This window comes from Cordyceps militaris (assembly GCF_000225605.1).
Source record: "Cordyceps militaris CM01 unplaced genomic scaffold CCM_S00005, whole genome shotgun sequence".
Lineage (NCBI taxonomy): Eukaryota > Fungi > Ascomycota > Sordariomycetes > Hypocreales > Cordycipitaceae > Cordyceps > Cordyceps militaris.
The window spans coordinates 2,619,036-2,640,693 of record NW_006271973.1 but is presented as its reverse complement, the minus strand read 5'-3'; the positions used below and the strand labels follow the sequence as shown (position 1 = coordinate 2,640,693).

Here is a 21,658-nt window from a genome sequence, read left to right as displayed (position 1 = left end):
TCTCCTCATCCCTGTCCTCTCTTGTGCATCTTCTCTGATCATTCTCTTCTCACATCTGACACAAAGTATCGGAATTTTACGAGAATCACTGAAATAACAGATTTGGACTAGACAAACTCTCGCCTGATAACCACATATTCCGCAACCTCAAGCTACGTCCACAGACAGCTAAACATAGACTCCGGTCCATGAATAAGTGGTCCTGGCCAGGCACTCGGAGGACGAACGCGGTCTGATATTCATGATTCTCTGGTTTCCTTTCTGGCAATCGTGGTGCGGCCAAACGGTATACCGCAACTGCTTGGCCGCGTCCAGGTTGTCCGCCTGTGTGGAGGTATACGCACTCATGAAGCTGATGCAGTTTCTGACGTAATGTTGGTTAAAGTCACCCCTGCAGGTACGTTCATCGGAACGATGGACGGCATAGATGGTAGCAGTGGCGCGCGTGTTCAATGCGTTCGATTTGGCAGCAACATGATCAACCACTTTCTGTCCGGTGACCCCCATGCTCACAGCATCCGTGTGCTGAATGGACCTGACGTCGGTGCTTGCTTCGTGGGCCTTGTCGTGGAATTCGCTCGATTCAGCCGCGAGAGAGATGGTGCCTGAGGAGGATTCGATGCACTTCCACAGCTCCTTGTCCGCGGCGTTGATGTCAATCGCACGACTGGTGGATGGGATGACTACCAGAACACCCCCGTCTGCGTATGCTTTGTAGCCCGAGTCCAGACCTTGCACGCAGTTGGCGAAGACGGAGTAGCTTTTCTCATTGAGGGCATCTGGGCCCATGACGGCCAAGATGGTGCCCGACTCCGCCAATGGGGGAGCTGCCATTGCTGCGCCAACTCCAGCCAAGACAGACGCGAGTTTCATGATGAATGGCGACATGGTTTGTTTCGAGGTTGTGCAACTGAGTTTTGAGAAGAGTCTTTTTCAGAATGTGATGCTGGATAGAAGGAGGGAGATGAGAAGCGAATTGGGGACGGAGTTGGCTACTTATATTCCAGAACAGCACAGATACTCTACCTACACCCGGACGGCAGGACCCAGGAGAGAGTACGGAATACGAAGTACCCTTTTTTCATCTTGTAGCTGACATGCTCAACGGAAGAAGATTGATGCATCTATCCAACGCCGGCTGCATTGTTTACCTACGGGACTTGTCCGGGCAGGCCTAGGCCGGCCCATCACTTCCACTTACACCGCAATATATTGCATATGCACGACGTGGTCAGGCAGCATTGGATTTCGCCAAGATTGGATCAACACGAGTTGCATAAGTTAGTGCTGCATGATTGAAGTAGAGTACGACTTGCACTTCATCACCATACGCTTCTCATGGATAAGCCCAAGCCGAGCGACGGTGACTTTGCGACTGGCGGCAATAACGCCAAAAATAATATCCATTGACTAGAAATGAGCATGAATTATAGCCTGGTGACTAGTGCCTTAACTGTAACTATCTTGGAGCCGTCTTTCCATACCTTGAGCACGAAAGTGACGTTTTGATCAGACAATGATCTGTTCGTTTATACAGGGCCAATAGGGGCTACCTGCCTGAGAATATACCTTGATAACTGTACCAGCGGGGCGGCACGGACCGGCCGAGACAGATCCGGGCCTAGTCCGCTGTCCGCTGTCAAGGTGCTATGCGCCGCCGGGAGCGTTACGCTATCGGAACATCGATCATATTGAATAATGGAAATACATTTTCGGATACGTTCATGCATAGCCATTTCCCATTTCTCCGCTTTCACTCAAGGCTATCGGCGGTGCCGTCTTGCTGCACGTCGCAACGACATATCGGATCCTGATTTCGTCCTGCTGTCCATGCAGCAGAATTCCCGTGGCTGGCTGAATATGTGATAAAACGCCGTAACATTGCAGTCGTATTCGTTGTCACCAAGACATGAGATGCAGCAAGCGTTTTTCCACACCACAACGGCTCCTGCAGCTGGCGATGCAGGGTTTCATCAGCCAATGCGACGCTGACAGCGCACCCATAGTCAATCTGTGATACCTACTGTAACTATTGCTACAGCAAGAACTACGACCACGACCACGACAGTGACAACGACCATGCATGGCAGTGAACGGCGGACAGGAATTAAAAGATGACGCGCCATTCAAACTGGAATCTGGGTGCAATGACACGAAAGAGACTGCTTGGAAACTTCCCGTCCGACCTAGAGCAGCGTATCGCAAACCCTCAGCACCTGCGCCGCTCCTCGCCAGTAATCTCTAAAACCATTCAAAGTCAGCAAGAATAGGATCCACATGGTACAAAGTCATGAGAGGCGCGCACTTAGTAATGATAAGTTCATGTGATCTGCTCTTGGCCAGTCAGAAGGACGAGGCGCCTAACAGGCTGCGGTGCGGGGAAGATGCTGCCTATTCACGCAGGATCGTTCATAGTTCTACGAGTAGATGCTTGCTTTACGTGTAGCCTGTCGACAATATTCCCTTCTATTCAAGATACTCTACCGCCGTGGCTGTTGCTGCTCTCATATTTATCGTCATCATTTGGCATTCCTTGTAAGTTTCCTCTTGCACCAGGTATTCTAGTTCCAGGTTCCTGCTGACCAAAATATCATGTGCAGATTACGACAATGGCTTTACTCATAGCTAGGCTTCAGCAGAACATTGATGACAAAGTACAAGAATTGCGCAAGACTCAAAATAAGGTCCAAGAACACGTAAAGCTCGTCGAAAACTTGGAGAAGAGCGCCATGGCCCTCCTTAGCGACTCCGCCTCAACGGCACAAGCGCGGCGAACGGTGATGACGCTGGATTTGGAAGAGTCGTTGCAACAATACCAGGGGCAAATCAGGGCGTATCAAGAAGCCATTACAAAGCTTGAAAATGAGATTTCTCAGTTCGAGGAGCAGAAGCGAGAATGGGAGAAGAAACATGGGCACACGGCAATCTAAGGCGCCGCCGTGCCACTACCGAATAGTTTCGCAGCCTTGAGGCGCAGCGCCTCAAGTTCCAAGTCTTGAGCCCTTTTAATATCTGGATTGAGTAGCCCATCTGCAATAAGATGTTCCTTGTATTTCCTTGATTCCTCCACCTTGACCCGCACTGCTTCGCGGAATACCCTTGAGGATCTGTAAAACGCCTCGAGCTTATCTTGCCGCCTCATGCCCTTGAAGAACTCGGGGAACAGAGCCAGGTAGTATACATGCAGAAGAGCATGGTGGTGTAGTAGCGCTTCGGGTAGGAAGAGGCGGTAGCTGGATCCAAGATCTGGCCCCCATTCCAATGCGAGTGTGCGGCATGCGTCCGATGCCGCACCGGCACGCAAAAGCGCCTGGTAAAAGATAGAATACTGGAATTGATATCGCGCGTCCCTAGGACTAGCCACTTCATATCCACTAAACCATAGTGGCGGCATGAAGAACTGGCGAGGGATAGTAGTGCTCCATTCCCAGTCAATGATGCCTTTTATAGTAAAATCTTCACTTACGATAATATTCGACGGCCGTAGGTCCCCGTGTGTAAGCACAAAGGGTTCGAAGTTTAAGGAAGGGTCTATAAGCTGGAAGAGCCTTATCTTGAAATCTTCAAGTGCAAAAATCTCGTGTCGGGCGTCGTCTTCCCCCATTTCCTCTGTTGGGAGGCTTAATCGCTGCGCGAGGGTATCGTAGTTGCACATGGCAAAGTCAAACGCTGTTGTTTGCGGAGTAACGCTCCCTCGTCTGCCCTGTAACTGGATGCTGTTTAAATCCACGGAGCGAGGCGAGCCTATAACGAAGCCTCGTGCGTCCTTCGTCACGGATCCGGCGTATTCAAACTCTTGAGCCCGAAGTTGTGATAGGGCGTCGCCGAGCTGCGTATAGAACTTTTGTACAACATCATCGGATGCCTTCAACAGCCGTTTAGGATCAAAGGGCTGGCCAACAATGTATTCAAGGATAATATAAGGGAGGCCGGTGGCATTATTCATGTCTAAATCACCACCTGGCCCATAACCATACACACGGGGTATGGGAATCGTCGTGTTGGTTTGGATATATCTATGATGCAGTCAGCAGGAAGAGTTTGGGACTGGTGCTATACAACATACTCCATGGTAGCAACTTCGCTCCGTAGCTTCTGCCATGGTTCATAAAGGACCGGACAGATGGGAAATCTCACAACCCATTTTTGGCCATCAGAGGGGAATTCAACAAAAAAACAGACGTGAAAGCTCCCGTTTTCACGCTCTCGAAATTCGGTGCACTCTTTGTCGTGGTTGTGGCTAGATGCAAGTTTGAAGACGTCGTCTTTGCGGATTGCGTTGATGTACGCATCTCGGTGTCTCTCTCGCTCCAGTCTGGAAGTACCATAGGTTGCGAGGTTGGGTTGTGAAGTAATCACATCGGCATCACGAGACTCGAAACTAGATGTGGCAGTATCATCCACATGCAATCGCTGGCAATGGACAACGGGCCGTGCTGCGATTGGGACGGTATCCGGTGCTGCCACTTGTGTAGCAGCGTCGTAGTAACAGTCATTCTTCGAAGACTGGTGTTTAGTTTGGGATACCGACGCAGGATCGCTCTCGCAAGTTCCGCTGCAGCTGCCAGAGGCGCAGTATTCAGATGCAGTAGAACAGCTGATGCTCTCGCTTGTCTCGTGAGAGGTTTCAAGCTTCCCGTCAGTGACATGCACGTGTGAGCCCTGGTGTCTTTCCAAAGACTCGCATGGCATGCATTTGGGTTCTGATTGGTGAAGGTCAGGTTTCGAGCCAAACCCCGGAACTGCAAGTCGTTGTAAATCGACCTGCGGCTGCGATTCTATCTTGTCAGGTGGAAGTTGACACAGCAAGTCCTTTGCGTATGCAGCAGCAGCCATAGCGGCGAAACCCTGCCACGCTCCATTCTTGTGTGAGTCGGCGGCATCGCAAATGCCGCGCACCAAGAGACAAGGGAAATTGTCTGTCCGCTCAGCCGCCTCCATCTCGAAACATAAGTCAGCGCTCTTTGTCGCTGCTTCCCCACCTGGCTGGACATCCTCGATCGGTTGGTTGGCAGGCGCGCTGAAACGATAGTGAATTGTTAAATTATCGGACTCGTCTTCTTGTGTGTGTCGTGAAACCAGCCGAGAAGGGTTGTCAATGTGTAGTGTATTGCCATCGCTATCCGAACGTGCCTTCTGAAGGTGGCTCGCAGGTGGGCGAGAATACCCCTTGTGCATTTGAGGCCAATTTTGCAAAGTCTGTTGGATGCTTCTTTCGAGTTGATGGCTATTGAGCTTGTGCTTGTTTTGGAGCTCACAGACGGCCGCTCGCAGGGATGCAAAAGGCTGGCCTAGCCCTGTCTCGAGGAGAGGCGACTTTTGTATAGCGTTGTCGTGCTGAGATAAACTGATATGCGGATTCGGTAGGCTACCAACTAAGAGGTCACCGGGGCGCATATCGTGCTTCTGGTCTGGCGCGACACTGAGTACCAAGGCAACTCGAAGATTCGGGAAGCTGTGCAGCATGTCTCTCCAAACGGTAGCGACTGATACCGCACCACCGTCTCTGACTGGGGCAGTGGCTATAACGACATTGTGCGTGCTGACATTGCCCAGAGTGTACAGATTGGTGTCGCGTGGTGCGCGGTGGATGACGTTGGGGAGCGGATAGGTCTCGTCAAGGAGAGCCAGAGCGGCGGCGTGATCCATCTCGAGAGTACATATCCAAGCGACTGTATAGTCTAGGGGGTTTGACATGTTGTCCGATTGTTCGTAAAAAAAAGTTTCCCAATGCTACTCTGAAGTGTTCGGGTAATATTTTGTATTTCCATGAGATAAGAAGATGCGTGATGCGTGGCTGTCGGGGGGAAGGCGCGCGCAGCTTACTCGCCGCTGGTCTGGTTCACTTGTCACTTGGTCAGGTAATCTTGAAGCACGTGACAGCACCAATGCCAAAGTGTGTACCTTCCCAGGTATGTTGCACTGTGAGTCTGGACAATAACATTATATTTATTTATGAAATGCAAGCAGTAATAAACTGCTTCAGCTGGTTCGCACTGTCGACTTCAACTACAATCTACTAGCACGGGAAACAACCTTGTTAGTACGGATGGATATATAGATGTTATTGGTTGAGCTCTCATGAGCCTAATAAAGTAGTATAAAAGCAAAAACTTGCACTTTATTTTGGCTCGCTTGAGTTCTCTACTCGCCCTAGTTATTCATATTACCAGCACTTCTCCGCTAAATTAAGCCGGCTCCTTTCAGCTCTACACGTGGTTTGGAGGTGGGCGCAGGGGCGGGAAAATGTACAAGTCGAGCGCCAAAAGTTCCGCTCGGTGCGGTGTGCGTATGGGTATGCCATGGCAAGAATCTCCGTAGAGTAGAGAAACAGGATCAAAGTTGGCAAAGAGTATAAAAAAGGGAGTAAACTTAAGGCATCCTTTTTCAGTCCTTGCCCCCATCACCCATTGCATTCTCATGTATACATCTGGAATTTCTCTAGTCTCGGCGGCAAAAAAGGACAGACAATTGGATATGCATCGTTTATCCTACATACTCTGAGCAAAATTCCCCATCTTCATCGCTGTACATACTTTGTAGTACATCTCCGTCGGTCAGCCTCACACCAGCACGTCTGTCTCATCCTACTCGTAGCGGCTCTCGTTAGCAAAGTCAACCTCTTTCCTTGAACAAATCCATCTTGCCCATCTCCGTATGCAGTCATTTGTAAGTACAAGGGCTCGAAATGTCCCCCTTTTTGACAGAGACATTGAAAAGCAAAAACAACATGGAGGCAATCTTTGACAGCACAACTTGCATCAAAAAGGTACGTAAACCGCCTCTCCACCTCGTCCAGTCCACGCCTTCAACGCAGCCACATGGCCTTGCGACGCCAGATGCGCCCAGTAGGACTGGCTGCTCGCCATTCCCTGTCCGTACATGCTGCACCCGGGGGCGTTGCAGCGCAGCTCGCGCAGCGCTCGCTGTGTCTTGGCCAGTCGTAGCGTCAGCATCATGGGCATCTTCTCCATGCCATCCCAGTCATGGTCGTTGTCGTCGCTCGTGTGCGGTGTTGGGGGCGGAGAGAGTAGCTGCGTATGGGCATCGCGCGGTCGAGGTGGCGGCGTGCTCGCTCGCCCATGGCCCGCCATTTCAGCATCGTGGGGAGGAGAGGTGTCGGCCAGAAACCCCCGGCTCGTGGCCATGACGGTGAGTTGCTGGACAAGAGCCCTGCCCATGCGAACGGCGATGGCGTGGCTCTGCGCAGCAATATGTCGCGCATACGACCCATTATTGGTAAATCGCCTCTCAAACAATGGACAGCACGGCTCGTGACAGATCTCCATGTTGTCCTTGTCCTCCACGGGCCCTATCGCGGCACCATCTTCTGCGCCAATCACGACCAACTGTCCGTCCTTGTTTCTCTTTCTAACCTCCTCACGCTTAATCGCGGCCAACATTTTCGTTGTCCGCTTCTTCTCCTCCCTAGCCCTTTCTTTCTCTCGACTTGCGTCGTCGAGCTTCACCAGCTTCGCAAACTGTTTGGCCCGCCGCCTCTGCAGCAAATTGCCATGGTAGACCGTAACGCACACGCCGCCCCTGCGCATCTCCGCCTCGTCCACGTCCACCCGGCGTGCCTCCGAGTCCACGTAGTGGTCGTGGCGCCGCAACCGCGGCCCCGACGCAAACGCCCGCCCACAGATATAACACTTGTATGGGCCAGCATGCCAGTCCTGCTCGTGTGCTACGCACTCCTGGATCGACGAGAATGTGTGGCCGTCGCATTGTGTGTCGCCGCGCGGGCAGGTGAAGGTGTCGCGCATGTCACCAGTGAAGTTGTCGATGCGAAGGTCCAAGTAGTCCTCTAGGCTATAAGACCTAGGCCCGCGTGTGTCGGCGTCGCTGTTGTCGTCGCCATCTTGAATTGGGGCATCATCGGCAGTCGTGGTCGTCGCTGCTAGGGGTGCTAGCGGTTCCCATGTAACATCCGACACCATTCTTGATTCCAACATGACAGGAACAAATAACTGCAGGGCGAATAAGAGGATGCTGCCTACAAAAAAGCGATGTCAAGGTCAAGAGCTTCAGCAGTTGCTTCAAGTCGAGGCCGTCACAATCCACGCTCCGATTCACGGCCCAGTTCACCACCATCTCACTTGGCCATTCATTCACTCACCACATCAGCATTCAGATCCCACTCCTCGCTCACACACACAAAATCAGCCCTAAAAATAGGCAACAAATATCAAGGTATTGTATTCGGCAAGTCCATATCAAATGCAATCATTTCCTTCTTCTTCCCCCGTTCTAATACTAATACATGCATCCAAAAGAGGCATCTGCCATGTGGTCCTCGAAACCAACAAAGGTCGTAGAAAGCAAGCGATAAGGAATGAATAAACAGCGGCTGGGAAAATCCAATCAAAACATAGCAAAGACTTTTACTCCGTAGAGCAAGAAACACGCAAACCCCACCCTTGACCCCCGTATTATGTTGATACAAAATTGCGCCTCATCGGCTCCATCCTGTATTAGCCGTCAACCATGCCGTCGGCCATGGCTAATCTTTGCTTGGCCGTCTTGGCCTTTTTGCCGCCCGGTTTTCGGCCTCGCTTCTTAGGTTCGCTTTCCGCCGGGGTGGCAGTACCCGAAGCACCAGCACGGCTGCCATCGTCAAAGTGGCCCTCGCCTAGAATGTGTTAGTATGCCTTGCTAGTAATATCTTTGGAACCTGACTTACCCTCGTGATACATGTCATCGAGGCTAGCCGACGCCTCGGCCTTCTTCTTGCGACTACTCTTCTTCTTCTTCGCATCCAGCTCGCCCGACTCTATGAGCTCCTTCTCGCGACGCTCAATCATCTCCGCCTGCTCATCATCCGCCAGCCACATGGCAATGTCGCGGTTGCGGTTTTCGGGAGCGCGACGGCCAGAGAAGTCGACGCTGGCGCCGCCACCCTGGATGACGACGCGCTGCACCTCCTCCTTTTGCATAGCACGCTTGCGGATGCGCTCCTCAATTGTGCCGCGAGTAATCAGACGATACACAGTGACCTGTCTCGTCTGGCCCAGACGATGCGCTCTGTCCATGGCCTGCGAATCAATCGTCGGGTTCCAGTCAGAGTCGTAGAAGATGACAGTGTCGGCAGCCGTCAGGTTGATACCGAGACCACCAGCACGAGTCGAGAGCAGGAAGATGAAGATGTCCGGCCGCGTCTGGAAATCGGCCACCGTATCACGTCTGTCCTCAAGCTTGGTGGAACCATCGAGACGGCAGTACTTGTAGTTGCGGTAGGTCAGATACTCCTCCATCATGTCAATCATGCGAGTCATCTGGAAGTACAGCAGAACACGGTGGTTCTCGTTTTTGAGCTTGAACAACAGCTCGTCCAGTTTGGCGAGCTTACCACTGTCGGTGACGAAGCGGCGCATGGAAGGAACGTCAATGTTAGTGAAGCGTCTCTTCTCGTTGTCCGGCTCCGGCAGAACCTTGGGCTGGGGATACAGATGAAAAGGCACCCGGTTTTGGACGAGCGCCTGCTCCTCGTTGGGTGTCGTGCCGTAAAGCTTCTTGCGAATAGGCACGTTGAACAAGACGTCTTGAGCCTCTCTTTCAGAGTGGACACTGTTGGAACTGGCGACCAACGGAGGCGCCGAGACTCGAGGTCTTCCAGCAAGGTCCAGGCGACCCATACCGCTGTCATCATAGGATTGTCCAGAGATATTCATCAGACGCGACAGTATGCCCTCCTTGGTAATGTCTGCCGAAGGCTTTCGATTGTTGCGCTCCGCAATCTTGAACAGAGCGTGGCCAGGCGAAAAGGTTTCTTCTTCTTCATCATACGCAATGGCAAACTGGCTCAGGCGGTCGCTCTTCGCCAGTTCGTCGGCAGCACGGTCAAACACGCCCTTGTGCACGGTCTTGTAGACTTCACCAGCGCTAGCATCTGCAAAACGCAGCCAGGAAAAGGCCTTATTCTCGTTGGCATTCTCCTGGATATTGTTAGGCGTCCAAATGTTCATCATGTGATTGAGCGCCTTGTTTCTCCAGCCGGCCTTGCGGTTGTCGTTGCCGGCCTTGTAGAGGCGGCCGCCCTCATTCCACACCAAAGAGGGGAGCTTATAGTCAATCAAGCTACGCGATGAGTAGCCAACTGTCACCTTGTTACCTTCGCGGAGAAAAGAGGCAGTTTCGGCAAAGTAGCCAAACGAGTAGGGCGAAGTGACATCGGCGCGCTCAAACAGGTCGGGATGGTTGCAGACCTTTCTGAACTGCATGACCAAGTTCATTAGCGTACTAGAATCCTGGTCATCGCCCAAAGTCGCCTTTTCCATGAGATCCATAATGTTGATCTGGTTGCGCAGGTTGGCGTAGATGGCGCGCTGTCTGTAGGTAAGGTCGCAGAAGACATCAAGTTCAATCTTGTCACCAAGTTCCTTTTGCACGTGCTTCTTGACACGACGAAGCATAAAGGGCTTCAGAATCATGTGCAGGCGCTTGAGCTGGTCCTCATTAAGCTTGGTATTACTCTGAGCATGAGACTCGATGTCCTTGGAGAACCACTCGCTAAACTCGTCGTGGGAGTCAAAGAGTGAGGGCATGATGAAATGAAGCAGGGCCCACAGTTCTTGCATGTTGTTCTGGATGGGGGTTCCTGTCAGCAGCAGACGGTTACGGCAGTGGAAGCCGAGGAGCGACTTCCAACGGGAACTCTGCGAACTCTTGATGGCCTGGGCCTCATCAAGAATCATGTACTGCCATCTCATCTTCTGGAAGTAAGCCACATCAGACACGACTAGCTGGTACGAGGTAACACAGACGTGAAAAGCTGCGTCCTTGCGATACGTCGAGTGCTTGCGATCCCAAAATTTGCGGAGAACCTTTCGGTCTGCAGCACTACCCCAGTACGGGAGAATCTTGAAGTCGGGCAAAAACTTGACAATCTCCTGCTGCCAATTGTGCAAGGTGGAAGCAGGGGCGACGACAAGAAAGGGGCCCCAAATATCGTGCTTCTCGGCCAGGTAGGCCATGACCGAAATGGACTGAACCGTCTTTCCGAGACCCATTTCGTCGGCAAGAATGCCGTTGATACCCTGTTCGTACAAGTTGACGAGCCAGTTGAGACCCTTGAGCTGGTACTCTTTGAGCTGGGCATTGAGGAGCTTGGGCTGCGCAATCTCGACTTCGCCGTCGAGGCCGGTGGGGTTCTGAAAGTTCATTTCACCCTCGTCGTCCATATCTAGGCCTTGCTGGTTGAACGCGCGGGCCTTTTGTTGGGCCTCGGCAATCGCATTCTGTGCATTGGCCACGGCTGCAGCTTGCAGAGTCGACTCGTCCTCGGCATCAAAGTCAAGGTCCTCAAAGTTGGTGACCTTGCCAGCAACGGGCCCTGTAGACTCTGCAATATTCATCTTGCTTTCAGGAATGGACGCGCCATCTGGAGCAATCTCGGGGTTGTCTGTGCTGCGCTCGACCTCGTCCGTCTTGATTTTCTTGCCGATAAAGTGAGAGTACAGTTCGGTCTGCGAGATAAGGAAGTTGAGCTTCCTCTTTTGGCGGGCCGATTCTCTCTCCGCATCCTCCTTTCTGGCGTTTTCGAGCTCTTGTTTCTCAGCAGCCTTACGCAAGTCGCGCTCCTCTCGTTCGTTGCGCTTCCAGAAGCCCATCATGTCACGCATGACACGCTTGGCGCGGGCCTGCAGATCCTTGGTACCCTTGTTGGTGCGCAGCTGCCAGCGTTTGGCTTCCTTGGAGGCAAGAATGGCAGTCTTTTTGAGATTGGAGCTCTTGGTAGCATACGAGTCGACAGCAAGCTTGAAAGTCTTGTTGACATCTTTGCGGGCCATGTCGCGCCAAATCTGGTCGTAAATTTGGTTGTAGCCCTTGGAAATAAATTTCTTGTCGGCTTCGGGGACATCGTCGACCCTTTCCTTGCCCTCAATCTTTTCCTTCTCCTTGCCGCCATCCTTCTTGGAGCGGCCCTTGATCTTGATGCGGACTTTGCCCTCTTCCTTGGCGGGAAGCTCCTCACCAGCATCCAAGGCAGCCTGAGCAGCAACAGCAGAGTCCTTTTCGGCCTGCTTCTGCTCCTTTGACTTTTTGGGTCGTGAGCCACCACGGCCCTTCTTCTTGGGGCCAGATTCAGCGTCGGAGGCGACAAAGCTAGACATGGAGCCATCGAAGCTCATTTCAAGGTTTCGAGCCGGACCCTTGATACCCTTTTGCAAGATGAGCTTGGTTTGCTGCGCCTTTTTACTTGCCCGTTCCGCATCGCGGAGGTGTTTTTGGCGCTCCTCATCGTCTTCGGCGGCCTCAGCGCGCGCAAGGGCAGCTTCCTTAAGTTCCATTGTGACGGCCATGGACTTTTCGCGACGTCGCTTGCGCTGCATGTCCTTTTTGCGCTCCTTTTCAGCAAATACTTCTTGTTCGCGGACCTCCTGGAGGGCGGTATCGTAGTACATGTCGTCATAGCGTCTCTTGCCGAGCTCGGCGTGCCCGAGGAGGCGCTTGCTCTGCTGGTCGGAAAAGTCATCGCGACGCATACGCTGCTGACGGGTGTCGACGTCGTCCATTAGTCGACGGCGCTTCTGGGCGTGCTGCTTGTACTCAGTCTCGTCAAACTCATTGGGGTCGAGTTGGGCGGTTTCGTTGTCAATCTTTTCCTCATAGTTGGAAATTTTCTTTTCCATCTCTGGAGACCAAGTCTTGGGTTTGGGCTGTCCATCAGCTTGGCGCTTGGCAGCACCACGAGGGGTGGTCTCTTTTCTCGAAGAAGCGCGACGGCTCTTGGGGGCAGCGGCATCTCGGATGTCAGAGGCTCTACCTTTAGTCGAGCGACGAGCGGACTTTTTCTTAACAGCAGCAGCGTCGACACCCTTGACACTGGGATGCTCCGTTTCAGTCTCAATATCCTTTTCGACCTCTGTATCATCGTTATGTTCCCTAACACGCAGCTCGAAAGCAGGGGCAGGGGCGATGGCAGGTGGTGGCGACCTGGGCCTCGCCGGCTCGGCACTTGAGAGAATATTGGAAAAGGACATGGGGTCGGCACGACTTGGTGTCTGAAGAGAGTTAGCAGGGAGTCGATGTCACGCGCCGAGGTCATGTATGGTAGAGACTTACACTTGACAGCGCGGGAGCAGCAGGTCTTAGGGGTGAGACGGCCCTCAAATCCGACTTGCTGAGCAGGGAAGCTGAGCCATTGGGGGTCGAGCTGAGGGGAGCACGGTGATGGGTGGGAGACGCCATGTGTGGTTGCCTAGTAGGCGGGCTGCGGGAGCCAACAGGCAGACTGGGATGGGAGTGCGTCGGCGGGCTTCGGGGCCGATTATATGATGGCGACGGACGCGAGTCTCTGGAAGCGGTGTAATGGCCGTTGTAGTAGGCGGGTTGATGAGCTTCGGCGGAAGATGGTGGATGATAGGGATAGGCCTCGCGACTCTGCCGAGAGGATTAGTATATGGTGCAATCAGGGCCAGTTGCGTGGTGTCGTTGTGCAAGTTGGAGGTGAGGGTGAGGGTGGTGATGGATGATGGAGAGGAGATGATGGTGGTGATGAAGAATTGGAGAGCCAGAAAATTGTGGCGGTGGTACGGATGCAAATTGTAGGACGGGATGGTTCTTTCTTGCTTTGCTGGCCTGGTGCACAGGCACTAGGGAGCAAAAAGACAGACAATTGAGATGAATGGGGATTTTTGTGGGCGCGACATGGAAAGCAGCGCGCGCGCAAGGGAAAATGAAAAAAGCAATCGACGAGGGAAAAGGGCGTATCAAGGCATCGTGGAAGCAAAAAAGACATGCAGTGGGATGAATTGATGGTGGTTTGCGCAACAAATAGATGGCAAAAAAACTCTTACCTTGGGTGAAGCTGAAGGGGGGGCATTGTGCCAGGAATCAGAGACTCTACTGCGGTCCTTCATTGTGGTATCGGTAAGGGGATCGTAAAAGCTGCCAGGTGGCTTGGAGTCGCGCGGCGGATGATGAGCTTCGCCAGCAGGCGGGTAGTAGCCCGACGAGGGACGCAGCGGAGAGCGAGGGCGCGCCGGGGCAGACTGGTGATGCGGATGGTGTTGGTGATGGTTCGCGTTTGGCGATGAAGCACCGGGGCCGAGAGGCGGCAGGCCACCGGGAGCAGAGCCGCCAGTCATTGCAGCAGAAGTCGAGGCGGGCGTGGCTGCCGCAGCAGCAGAGGAGGAGTGCGCAGGCGCGGCAGCAAAAGGGGCGGGGAGGTTATTATGGTGATGGTGGTGATGGTGGTGGTGATGCTGTCGCGATGTGGATGTAGCGGACGAGGGCTGCGCGTGGTGGTGGTGATGGGACGATGGGGTCGAGCCGGGGGTCGCGTCGGGATGATGGTGATGATGGCGGCGATGGTGGTGATGATGATGATGGTTGGCTGTGGAGGAGGAGGAGGCAGAAGCGGCCACAGAGTCAGAAAGCAAAGAAGGAGGAGCAGGACCAGGAGCAGCAGCAGGATGGTGTTGGGCTGGGGCGCGAGTGGGCGAGCGAAGGCTGAAGGTGGAGTGTCGGTGCGGCGTGGTGGTTGTGGTTGTGCTGGAGCTGGAGCCGGCAGGATGAGTGGAAGATGTCGCAGCGCTGGCGCTCCCTTGATCCATCACGTCGCGACCATTTGCTTCATCATCAGGGTGAAGCCGGGGTCGCCCGTGGGAAGAGCGCAACTGGTCACTCATGTTTTGGTGGTGAGGAGATGGGTTTGGTGGTGAGGCGGCAGCAGCGGCAGCGACGCCAACATGGGAAAACTCTGACAGACCCGTGAGGCGAGGGAATTGGCCCGAGGCGCGTCGTGTCTGTGGTGCTATTCTTAACCCCGAGATGGTCTTGACCTAGGAATCGTGCCAAGGGGACAAGGGAACTAGTATGAGTGACAGGAAAAAGGCGCGGCAAAAATGGAAGCCAGAAACGAATATTGAAAAATCAGGCAGAATCCATGGGCTCTAAATCGAACAATGTATGCCGTGTCGGCGACGAGGGCAGTGTTTGTTTGCGTTTGTACCGTGGGAAGAAAAAAACGGGTTGCTAGTTCGTAGTGAGGTCGCGCGGCGCAAAGGTGGTGATGCTCGCGACAGGTGGCGGCTGGGCGTGTTTGTAACCGTTTGGCGTGGCCAGTGTAAGGGGGGAAAAGGCAAAAGAGAAACCAGAGGGAAAGGGGACAAGGCGAGAGGCAGGCGACAGGCTCAAGTCAAGAAAAGAAGGCAAGACGAGAATAGGTGTGGGAGGCTGATGTAGAGTGTGGAGGAAGCGGAAAGCAGTCACGACGACAAGACGCCTTTCTGGGGACGGCCTGGGGAGCTTGGGAAGCCTACGAATACATCTCGGTCGGCCGACGAAAAGGGTTTTGGCTACAGCGTATAGGGCTTGGCAGCGGGCGCAAGGTACCTTGTACAAAGGCTTGGGTTGGTTCATCAAGTACAAATTACGTCCATATAACGATCGATGGATACTAGGTAGCGGGCTTTAGCGGCTGTCAACTTGGTGGTGGTGTGGTGGTGTGGAAGCCACCGTTTGGTTTGCAGGTTTGGTGATGCCATTGACATGCTCGTTGGGTGTTGAAAGAAAAGAGAAACTTGGACTCTGCGATCAGGAATATAGGCAAGATGAGGAAACACAATAAAGCCACGGCAGCATCCCCTGGCTCTTGCGGGAGGTAGCACCAGATTCGCCCTGATGGATTGACCTCGCGAGGCTCACTCTCACTCTGGATGGATGGAATGGCTTGGGCCTCACTCAGTAGGTACCTACTAAACCTAGTACCTACCTAGACGGGTATGGCGGATCCTGCCCAGCCTCCCCGGACCAGTACAGAAAGCATATATGTACGAACAAATAACTATATCCTCTTCCTCCAACACAGCCAACTGGCAGCATCTCTTCAACCCCATTTCCTCTATTCACACTCATAACTCGTCACCGCAGCCCACCTAAAAATAACACATCCGCGCCCCTCATCCTGCAAGCTCGCATTACCCGAGACCATCCCATCCATCCCCTCTCCTCTCTCGCTCAACTTGTTTGTCAATCCAATTTCCCTCTTGCTTTTTCCTACCAGCAAGCTCGACTTTTTTTTTTTGGCGTGATTTTATGTAACTAGTGATTTAGCCCAACCCTTCCCCTGCATACTCCAGTCGGAAACAACATCTCCAACTCCCCTCCCGCGCCCGTCCCACCCCGTGAAACCCCCCCAATCGAAGACCTCGTGCCACCAAACCACCTTCTCCCCCCCGGTCTCTGCCATACCAGTCAACATTATGCAACTGCACCATCACAAAGCAATGCCAATTGCAACAGAACGATTCCTTTGTTTTAGTCGACCGAACCGAAACTGCGCCATCTTCCTCTTTGTAGCTAACTACGCGGCCCTCCCCCCTCCCCACACGAAATGCTGCCCAAAATAGCCTCACTTCCCACCCCACTGATGATGCCGCCTATCTGGCCTCACAAGCTCACCAAAATTCCGTGCCGCCTATCTAAGCGGATATTCCTTCCTGCCCCTCGTCTCCGCTCTCAAATCAACTTGCCCGAGTTTTTTCCCTTTTTTGTCCCAAGTGAAATCCCATGTTTGCCTTGTAGCGCTGTGTCGTGCTTCAGCTGCGGCCGTCGCACTACGTAGCAAGAAGAAAGTAACTACATCGACATTCCATGCCCCCTTGCAACGAGACTCCTGTTTCGCGCCCGCGCTTCTACTACGCATCCCGTTCGTTTTACTCTTCGGACACATTGCCACATGACGGCGTATATTGACGAACTGGTGTTTGCATTAGCATCCTAGTCAATGATGGGCCGTCACCACCCAACAGTCACTCTGATCGGGATGCAGCATGCACATACAACACTGAAATATAATTACATACAGATATACCAATATCCCCTACTTGCCACACACATCCCGCACCATTACGTCCTCCACCTCAAACACCCCGTCATACCTCTCCACCAGCATCGCGCCCTCCCCCCGTGGCAGCACCCGCGCCGCCTCCCGCGCCCAGTACCCATTATCCAGCCGGAAACTACCCAGCGACACGAACCCAAGCGCTCGGTACAAGCCCACCGACTCGGCCGACGACACAATCACCGCCGGAATGCCCTCCGCATCGGCCCCGCGCCGCAGCGCCGTCGAGAGCAGCGCCCGGCCGATGCCCCGGCGCTGGTGCGACGGCCGGATCATGAGATGCTGGATCCCTAGAATTTGGATGAATCAGTCAGGAACCGCTGCTTTTTAACTCTCACCAGCAGACCAAAAAGGGGGCCTTACACATGTGTCGCTGCCCCTTGGGCGCATCCTCCACCATTGCATCTCTATCCGCCTGCGCCTCGCTAAACGCCTTCCACACCCCCCGCAGCGCCTCTTTGCATGCAAACGGCGACTCCTCCGGCTCTCCCTCTGCCTTGGACACCGCCTCTTCCCTACGACCCTTCTCCTTGGCCTCTTCGATGCTGTACCGCACAAATCCAACCACATCCCCCGCCTCCTCCGCCACGTAAAACACCTGCGCCGGCTGCGTCTTGGCAAACGCCCGCTCCGTCAGCGCCGGTATCAGATCGCGCGGGTGCTTTTTGAAAAACGTCCCGTAAAAGGCGTGGAACTGGTCCAGCGCCTCGTAGTGCGCCTGGCTGATGGCCTCGGCGTCCGCGGGTGTGCCAGGCCGGATGGTGACGTTGGCCGGCGGCATCACGTCGGCGGCTGCCGTCTCTGCCATTTGTCAATAAATAGACACGCAATGTAGAAAGTATATGGACGATGGAAATCCGCGCAGAGCGCGCAGATTGCTGCAGTTTAAACAAGACTCGGTAATCGTCACGTTGTTATACTAGCTCAAGTAGAGAGGTCTTCAAGACCCGACAAACGAGATTTCTCCACCAGCCGGGCAACACTAGGTAGGTACATAGTAACGAGTTCTGACTCACGCCGTCGGATGGCCGACTTTCAAAAGTATGTTCTAATTTCATCTTCAGTCAAATTTTCGTCGAGAATAACAAACAATATATGGAACTAAAGTCTATCCCATGAACCAACAAATAAAAGGCCCGTGTCATGCATGCAGGTTCTCTTCCGCCTCTTGAGGGCATCGACGGTCTTGCCCTGGCCCCTAGATCATTAGAAAAGGCCATGTTCCTCGTCGGCGAGCCGCTCCTGTTGTCCCCTGTAACCTGAGTCTTCCTCTTTCCAATCCTTTGCCAATTTGTGCGGGTAAAATCCGTTCCCGCGATTCTATATGTAGCCCAGCCCAGTCATGCATGTCATAAACCCTTTATAGTGTGTATCCAGTAGCAAGAAATTGAACAGTCAAAACAGCCCGAAACTTTTCGTCTCAGTCCTAGACGGCACCCGCAGAAATCATCTTCTTGCGGAGGTAATTCTTGTACTCGCCGATGCTGCCATCCCAGGTCTGGATCGATCTGTTCTCGCACACCAGAATCTGCTTGGCAATCTTGTCGAGAAGTCGGAAGTCGTGCGAGACAACAACAACACCTCCGCTATAAGCATCGATGGCATCCGCCAGACTGTCAATAGTAGGGATATCGAGACCGTTGGTAGGCTCGTCCAGCAGGAGCATGTTGGGCGACTCAATGGCCAAAAGGGCAAACACGACACGGCTGCGCTGACCCTCAGACAGGGTGCCCATGAGGGCAGTCTGCGACTCGCCAGTCAGACCGTAGCGGCCAAGCTGCTGGCGCCAGAACTGGTAGTCCTGCGATTTTTCGCTGTACTTGTCACGGACAAAATCGAGAGCGGACTTGGTCAGGTCCAGCTGCTCGGCGCTGTGTTGCGAGTAGAGGCCCAGCTTCAAGTGGGTGTGGCGAGTCACGGAGCCGCCGGTGGGGGACAGTTTGCCAGTCATGAGGCGCAGCAGAGTCGACTTGCCGACACCGTTGGGGCCGACCAGGGCAGTACGCGAGTCCATGTCGAAACCGAGGTCGAGATTGCGGTACAGATCATCCTCTGGGTTTCCAGAGTATGAGAAAGTGACGTCGTCAAACGACAGAACGGGCGGTGGCAGCTTATCCACGTCAGCGAAGCGGAAAGTAAAAACACGGTCGGCCGCGACGGGCTGGATGAAACCGTCGGACTCCATCTTGTCGAGAATCTTCTGGCGCGACTTGGCCTGACGCACCAGGTTGGCATAGGTACCGGCACTGGCAATAAACTTCTTGATGTGAACAATTTCTTCCTGCTGCTTGTGGTAGGCCTTCATCTGGTTCGTTTCGTTTTCGGCACGGGTCTTGGCGTAGGAGTCGTAGCTACCACCATAGTACATGAGCTTAGTTCCGCGCATGTCAATCATGCTGGTGCAGACACCGTTGAGAAAGTCCATCGAGTGGGAGACCAGGACGAGGGTGCGCTCCCACTTCTTAAGGTACTCTTCCAGCCACACACAGGCCTCGAGGTCCAAATGCGCAGTAGGGTCGTCCAGCAGCAGGACCGAGGGCTTGACAAACAAGGCCTTTGCCAAGGCGACACGCATTCTCCAACCACCAGACATGTCCTTGGTCTTCTTGTGGATGGTCTTCTTGTTGAAGCCAAGACCGGTGAGAATAAGGGAGGCACGGGTAGAGAAGGTGGAGGGGTCCATGCGGTCCATGTGCTACAAAACGTTAGCATTCATATTGAAACTTGTACGAATTTCGAAGATCTTACGTCGTAGAGATCAATGAGGACAGGGCTCTCGGGACCCTCTTCCTCGAGTAGCTTCTCGGCCAACTTGTCGAGACGGTCCATCTCGGCCTCAGCCTCCTTGACGACCCACTCAAGAGCGCCATGCTCAGAAGGGGGGGCACCCTCGTTGAGCAGGTAGATATCAAGATGGTTGGGAATGGGAAACTCGCGGGCGGCGATGGACCGGAGCAGGGTGGATTTACCGCAACCGTTCTCGCCGAGGAGACCGTAGCGGCGACCAAATGAAAGTTCGAGCGTCGAGTCGGTGATGAGGACGCGGCCGTGGAAGACCAAGCTGGTCGAGGTGATCTTGACGTCCTTGCTGGTGGCAGTAGAGGAGAGGACACCGGTGGTTACGCGGTCCGAGATGCCGTGCTTGTCCATCTGGTCCGTCAGACGTCTGACCTCGTCCAAGTCGGTGGTGGCGGGGCCGTCGCTCTGGATGGGTTTGCCGTTGGCATCAAGCTCGGGGCCCTTGGGCGTGCTGGTGCCCGACTTGTTCTTGAGCTTGCCGTCGGCGGCCTTTTTGGCAAGTCTCTTCTCCTTGGCAGCGGAAGGAGGCATGTTGGCGGTTATTGTTGTTGTTTCGGTGGTGGTGAGACGGGTGTGTATGGCGGGGTTTTTATTTGGTGGGGTGTGATGGTGGCGGCGGCAAGGATTTTACACAACTTTGCAAAATCGGACTCGAGAAATAATGAAATTTTCGAGCTTCGGTTATATCGTCACGCCGGAGGGAAAGAAGAGACACCTGATTTTCGGCAAAGAATCCAGGTGATGATGGTGGGATGCTAGAGGAGGAGAAAGCCGCAAGATAAATTTCGTGGCTGCTGAAATTTTGCTTGATTCATACCTAGGCGGGGTGATTTTTCTTTTTTGGTGGGGCGCCCCTCAAATTTTTGGTTGTCTGGCTGCTGATAAGCCACGCTCTGAGTGGTCATGGTGCATCCGAGCCAGTCAGGCAACAAGCTTTACACTGGTATCGGATACTTCTGTGTACCCGGCTAGCGCACTGTCCGACTTTGTATTTCTTGTATCTAGTACACACCAATTTGTCAACCTGCGACAGTCAACAGACATGTTGACCTATTTATTACGACACTCTCGCGCACAAACAACCAGTTTCGCTGTCTTGCAATTTATCGTACAACTTTGACTTCTCCGTTGCCTGTATCTCCTCATTCTTCTACCCATGAGAAATCCTCAACGACCCTTCTCATCTGACTTGTTCGACGTCATTGACGCATGTTCGTCTTCGGCTGACGGAGCACATTGAGGGACCACGGGTACCCTGTATCTATCCCGTAAAAAACTACTCAACACCGGCTCATTTCCAAACGCCAATTAATCCATGTCCAAATCATGAATGGAAGGGTATATTGCTCTAGAAAGAGCTTGTGTGTAATGGACATGGTGCAAAGTGTCGTAGCGGCCATCAACCATGTGCTGTGACAATACGGTTACCGCGTAATGGCGAACGGTCCGAGTCCGACAGTTTTATCCGTTCCAACACCATATCAGAAGGGACGACTTGTGGCTGTAGCTCTCCCCATTTCCGCCTATCGAGCTCGGAACTGTATTTGCAACATCTTTGTGGTTCGGTGGTGTGGCTTGCTGGGACAGCCGGCTGCAGCGGCTTGCGCGACCATTTGTTGAGACCAGGGCTGTCGACTGGTATAGAGCCCATCTTCACGCTAAAATCATCAATCTCGGTGTTTGGTACCAGCGTCGAATCGCTGTTCGGTCTTGAGTTCGCCTTTTCTGGCCGACCTCTGTGGCGCCTGTACCAGGCGAGACAGGCCTGCATCATGGTGCCGAACGGAAGAGTCCAGGCTCTGGTTTGAGATGGAGGTGTAGATGTCGTATCAGGCATGAGCTGTTGCCAACGAAAAATCGCATGTAACGAATGTCCAATAGGTCCTGTAGTTAGGAGGTGTATTGTGTTTGTAGAAGTTAGGTATGTTTCTCTAATGAGGCGAATGCGCACTTGATATTCGTCGCCACCCACCTTCCAGAACACTGATGCCTAGCGCATGCTCCATAAAG

General features: G+C 53.4%; 5 protein-coding genes across 5 annotated transcripts; all 5 read right to left on the bottom strand.

Annotated features, from left to right (window-relative positions):
• Window positions 1-239: 239 nt before the first annotated feature.
• Window positions 240-888, bottom strand: CCM_07136 (uncharacterized protein; the record flags this gene model as incomplete). Its single annotated transcript, XM_006672274.1, has 2 exons — window positions 240-261; window positions 293-888. The coding sequence occupies 2 exons, from the start codon at window positions 886-888 to the stop codon at window positions 240-242; spliced, it is 618 nt and encodes a 205-aa protein (XP_006672337.1).
• A 2,038-nt stretch (window positions 889-2,926) lies between these two features.
• On the bottom strand, window positions 2,927-5,697 carry CCM_07135 (WD-repeat protein, putative; the record flags this gene model as incomplete). The annotated part of the gene is made up of 2 exons (XM_006672273.1): window positions 2,927-4,016; window positions 4,067-5,697. The coding sequence occupies 2 exons, from the start codon at window positions 5,695-5,697 to the stop codon at window positions 2,927-2,929; spliced, it is 2,721 nt and encodes a 906-aa protein (XP_006672336.1).
• Window positions 5,698-6,761: 1,064 nt separating this feature from the next.
• On the bottom strand, window positions 6,762-7,955 carry CCM_07134 (uncharacterized protein; the record flags this gene model as incomplete). Its single annotated transcript, XM_006672272.1, has 1 exon — window positions 6,762-7,955. The coding sequence occupies one exon, from the start codon at window positions 7,953-7,955 to the stop codon at window positions 6,762-6,764; it is 1,194 nt and encodes a 397-aa protein (XP_006672335.1).
• Window positions 7,956-8,474: 519 nt separating this feature from the next.
• On the bottom strand, window positions 8,475-14,633 carry CCM_07133 (SNF2 family helicase/ATPase (Ino80), putative; the record flags this gene model as incomplete). Its single annotated transcript, XM_006672271.1, has 4 exons — window positions 8,475-8,632; window positions 8,684-13,004; window positions 13,066-13,383; window positions 13,800-14,633. 4 exons carry the CDS (start codon window positions 14,631-14,633, stop codon window positions 8,475-8,477), a joined length of 5,631 nt encoding a protein of 1,876 aa, XP_006672334.1.
• Window positions 14,634-18,275: 3,642 nt separating this feature from the next.
• On the bottom strand, window positions 18,276-20,179 carry CCM_07132 (ATP-binding cassette sub-family F member 2; the record flags this gene model as incomplete). The annotated part of the gene is made up of 2 exons (XM_006672270.1): window positions 18,276-19,544; window positions 19,598-20,179. The coding sequence occupies 2 exons, from the start codon at window positions 20,177-20,179 to the stop codon at window positions 18,276-18,278; spliced, it is 1,851 nt and encodes a 616-aa protein (XP_006672333.1).
• Between the last annotated feature and the right edge of the window lie 1,479 nt (window positions 20,180-21,658).